This window comes from Tribolium madens, unplaced genomic scaffold (assembly GCF_015345945.1).
Source record: "Tribolium madens isolate multiple individuals breed KSU strain unplaced genomic scaffold, Tmad_KSU_1.1 Scaffold_19;HRSCAF=116;Tcas5.2_LG9, whole genome shotgun sequence".
NCBI classification, from domain to species: Eukaryota; Metazoa; Arthropoda; class Insecta; order Coleoptera; family Tenebrionidae; genus Tribolium; species Tribolium madens.
In genome coordinates, this window is record NW_025400983.1 from 7,489 (window position 1) to 9,220 (window position 1,732).

At 32.5% G+C, this 1,732-nt stretch overlaps 1 protein-coding gene across 1 annotated transcript; it reads right to left on the reverse strand.

The window, feature by feature from the left end:
• Positions 1 to 141: 141 nt before the first annotated feature.
• Positions 142 to 1,380, reverse strand: LOC123015094. The gene is made up of 2 exons (XM_044414569.1): positions 1,269 to 1,380; positions 142 to 1,217 (listed from the first exon to the last, which is right to left on the reverse strand). The coding sequence occupies exons 1-2, from the start codon at positions 1,273 to 1,275 to the stop codon at positions 262 to 264; spliced, it is 963 nt and encodes a 320-aa protein (XP_044270504.1). The 5' UTR covers positions 1,276 to 1,380; the 3' UTR covers positions 142 to 261.
• Positions 1,381 to 1,732: the final 352 nt, after the last annotated feature.

Below are 1,732 nucleotides of genomic sequence, written 5' to 3' on the forward strand. Positions count from 1 at the left end.
GAATAAAACAAACTTTTTACTTTTTTTTTAAACTTAACTTAAAAATAACATTGTTAAAAATTATTTTTATACGTTAACTAATTAATAATTTGTTCATCATTCCTCACCTTAGAATTTTTCAAAGAATAATAGTGGATTTGAAATACATTTTATTACGACGCCTATGGACAATATTTTTTTCATTTTTCATTTTTGACAAGGTCGTTTGTCACCAGATTTGGAACATATATAAAAAACAATAATTATAATACAATAAAAAACTCAAATAAAGCCCAAGTTTGCATTATTGTTGCTTCCAGTCGCTTCCTCTTCACTTTCTTCATCCAATTCCTCTTCGTCGTAGTTTTTCAGCGAGCGTTTGAAAATACTCTTACAAGCGACTCTGAAATGTTTGCTTTTTTGGTACAAAATATACGTCACAATGAGTGTTCCACTGAAAGCCACAATTTCAGTAACATTGTAAACATAAAAAACAAAATTAAGCCAGTCTGGATTCAAATTAAAGTAGAAAAGAAATCCGAGGACAAAAATCGGAACATAAGTGAAAATCAAGAAAGAGGAAATTGTCAATTCGTATTTTGTGTTAACTTGAATTTCTGTGAGAGTTTTTCTTTTGACAAAAATATTAATCCCTGCGATTATTAAAAAAATTATAAAGAACGTGATTCGGAGAATTTCGCTGGTGTAAAGGGACTTTTCAACGAAACATTCACCCCCAACCACGGCCAGTTTAATCGAACACACTGTATAAACCAAAATCGTGGTGAAAATCTCAAACTTTTTCCTGTTTTTGATCAAGGAATTGTGGAAATTGTCGATGAACCAGTAAAAGCCAATCATGGCCCCAAACGCAAAAACCAAAATATTCGTCGAGCTATTAATCGAATAAATGAAACATAAAACCTCCCATCCGAAGATACCCGTGAACGCAATTTGAGACAACAACATGACCAGTGGTACCAACATGACGTCAATCAGCGATGATATGGCGTAATGGAGGAGGAAAATATTGCATTTCTTCCTCACTTTCTCGAACTTTAGAAAAATGTAGATGAGAAAACTCGCTGCTACTGCTGATGATACACAAACCACAAGTTTGGTTATTTCAAAAACCACATTCCAAATTACTTCGAGGATTGAATTGATTGGTGAGGAGTCTTCGTGGGGCTCGAGGTCGCCGAAAATCTCATCTTCGGTGAAAGAGTCGTTTCGAAAAACTAAGGGCGAGAATTGTGGAATTACAACACGAGGGATGGAAAGTCACTTACCGGACATTGCACGATTTATTGACAACTGACTGCGTTTCAAACTAGTTCAAAACGATGTAAAATTATAAATAGTTATCGAAGTGATAAAGTTGATGGACACATCTGGTTTACATTACGCGAAAAGAATGCTGAGTAAATAATAAAACAAAGGTTTTGTTTGTTGTTTTTTTACAACAAACTTAACTTAAAAGTAAGTCAGATTCATACAAAAAAAATATTTTTTTTTAAACTTGACTCAAAAAATGCACTTTTGTCACGAAACTCTTGATGGTTTCACCTTGAAAAAGTCGATTTTTTGAAATTTTAAGTAAATTTTGAGCAAAAAATTGTCGAAATTTGTCATAAATCGAAGAAAAGCTTGGAATTTTMGAATACATTTAAGGAAAGTTTTTTAATCCCCGGATTTTCATGGATACAAAAACTAGCTTCAAAACTGTGTAAAATATTCGAAAACTAAAATTAAA